At 43.5% G+C, this 2,132-nt stretch overlaps 1 protein-coding gene across 1 annotated transcript; it reads right to left on the bottom strand.

The window, feature by feature from the left end:
* Positions 1-306: 306 nt before the first annotated feature.
* Positions 307-1,725, bottom strand: Phum_PHUM506490 (sprouty, putative; the record flags this gene model as incomplete). Its single annotated transcript, XM_002430928.1, has 2 exons — positions 307-1,180; positions 1,388-1,725. The coding sequence occupies 2 exons, from the start codon at positions 1,723-1,725 to the stop codon at positions 307-309; spliced, it is 1,212 nt and encodes a 403-aa protein (XP_002430973.1).
* Positions 1,726-2,132: the final 407 nt, after the last annotated feature.

Consider the following 2,132-nt stretch of genomic DNA (forward strand, 5'->3'; position numbering starts at 1 on the left):
CCTGAGACTTAAAATGCTTAAGATAAAGAAAGATAGAAACAAAAAAAAAATACAAAAAAAAATTCTTTTCTTTAGTTTTCCGTTTCCGTTTCCTGTTTCGTTACTTTTTCCGCTTTCCCCTTTTCGTCTTCTTCCCCTTCTTTACTTATTATCATTATTTTTTTTTTTTTATTTAATTTAATTTTTACGTGTGCACATTTTTATTTTTTTTTAAATTTTAATAATTTTAATAATAATAATAATATTATATAATAATAATAATAATAATAATAATAATAATAATAATTAAATTACGAGTTGAGTCAGTCACTCAGGGCTGTCAAGCAATCTTTTTTCGAATGTTAGCGGAGATGGTTCCTGGTAGAGTTTCTGGCACCGACATCCGTGACTACTGTAATATTGGTGACAAGATTCGCATATTTGTACGAGGCCGCGACAGGGCCAATAGCAGAATAGGCAGGGTAAAAAAATTGACAGGAGTCCTAGGCATCCCCATCTCGCGTAGCACAGGTCTTGGCTGCAGCTGCACGGATCGTTCTCGTAGGAAGCAGTCTCGTCGTTGGAGCAATGGTAGAAAAATGCTTTCGCACAGCATAGGCACGTCGAGTAATCGACTATCGTGTCGGCGGAACAATGGCACGTGCCGCACAGCCACTTTGAGGGAAGGGGACGAGGCGTTCGACACGACTCGCACCTGCATCGCTTGCACTCGGAGCATATTATGTCGTCATTTTGCCTCGAGCACTGCGACTCGGATTGAAATCGTTCTTTTTTAAAAGTCGCACTAGGTTGAGTAGTGATCACTTTCTCTTCGCCGCCGCCGCCGCCGCCGCCTACTCCTATTCCTATGCCACCGCCACCGCCGCCGCTCACGCCGTGCCTCTGACTGCTCCTTTCACCGTGTTTAGAATTTCTTTCTAGTCCCGTCACGGGGAGCGTAACCATTGCAAAATTAGAGTCTCTTTGTATGGTTTCATCGCCGATGATACCCCCACCACTAAAACCTGTTGATCTGATTGTTCTATGAGGAGAAGGTTCTAACTTTGGTTCGATTAGACTTAGGCCGGACCGCAACGGAGTTTCTACGTATTCGTTGGCAGTTCTTTCCGTTTCCGGCCGCGGTAACGTTAGTGACACCGCTTCCACCGAACTATTAACACTTCCCGTTCCAGTTCGACTTCTACTAGCGGAATTGGTTAAAGAATTAGAAAATTGATTATTATTATTATTATTATTATTATGATTATTATGATTATTATTATTAATATTAGCGTTTTGAAATCGACTCGTGGAAACCGGATGACTTCTTCCGTTCAAAACCGGAGTCGAGGGAATCATCATTGAGTTTTCTAAAAAACCGTTTGCCGATGATGTCGGAAAATCGCACGCGTTCCTCCGCGGGTTCGCACTATTAGTCCGTGAACTGCTTCGCGCTAAATTCGTAGTCCTTATCGGCCCCGAAGACGTGACGGGTTGGAGAACGCACGTCTGGGGAGGAGGAGACGTCACGATGGCCATTTGGGGCCTCGAATGTACGCGCACAGGGCAGTTGGGTCGACGAGGCGCTGTCGGAGGGATTTGAATCCCGTCGACGAGGTGGAAAATGGGCTCTCCGGACTCTCTGACGTCCAGTGGCATGGCCGAAAGCAAGGGGGTAACGGTTCTTTGTTCGGTTGGAGCAACCCCGTGAGGGGTCTCGAGGGACCTGCCCCCATGACTCTCCATCGAGTTAGTATCGGCCAAATTTCATCGAACCGGTCGGATCGTTTTCTTTTCTTTAAACCACTTCATCGTGCAGTCTTTATATTCATCTGAAATCAAAAAAAAAAAAAAAAAAAAATTTTTTTTTATTTAATTAAAAGTTTAAAGAAACAAAATTAAAACAAACAATCAATGGGCGAACAGAAAAGAAAATGAAGATGAAGAAGAAGAAGAAGATGAAAAAACTTTTTATAACACTGTAACGGGGCGCGAGGAACGGTCCACCAACGCAAAGGGCGGATCCCCTCATCATGATATTCAATTTCCAATTCATTATTATTGCCGACCATCGAAAACAACGCACAGAGAGAAAAAGAGAGAGAGAGAGAGAGAGAGTGGGAGAGAGAGAGAGAAACGCGGTGAATGAAGGG

Source organism: Pediculus humanus, genomic scaffold (assembly GCF_000006295.1).
Source record: "Pediculus humanus corporis 1103172108278 genomic scaffold, whole genome shotgun sequence".
NCBI lineage: Eukaryota > Metazoa > Arthropoda > Insecta > Psocodea > Pediculidae > Pediculus > Pediculus humanus.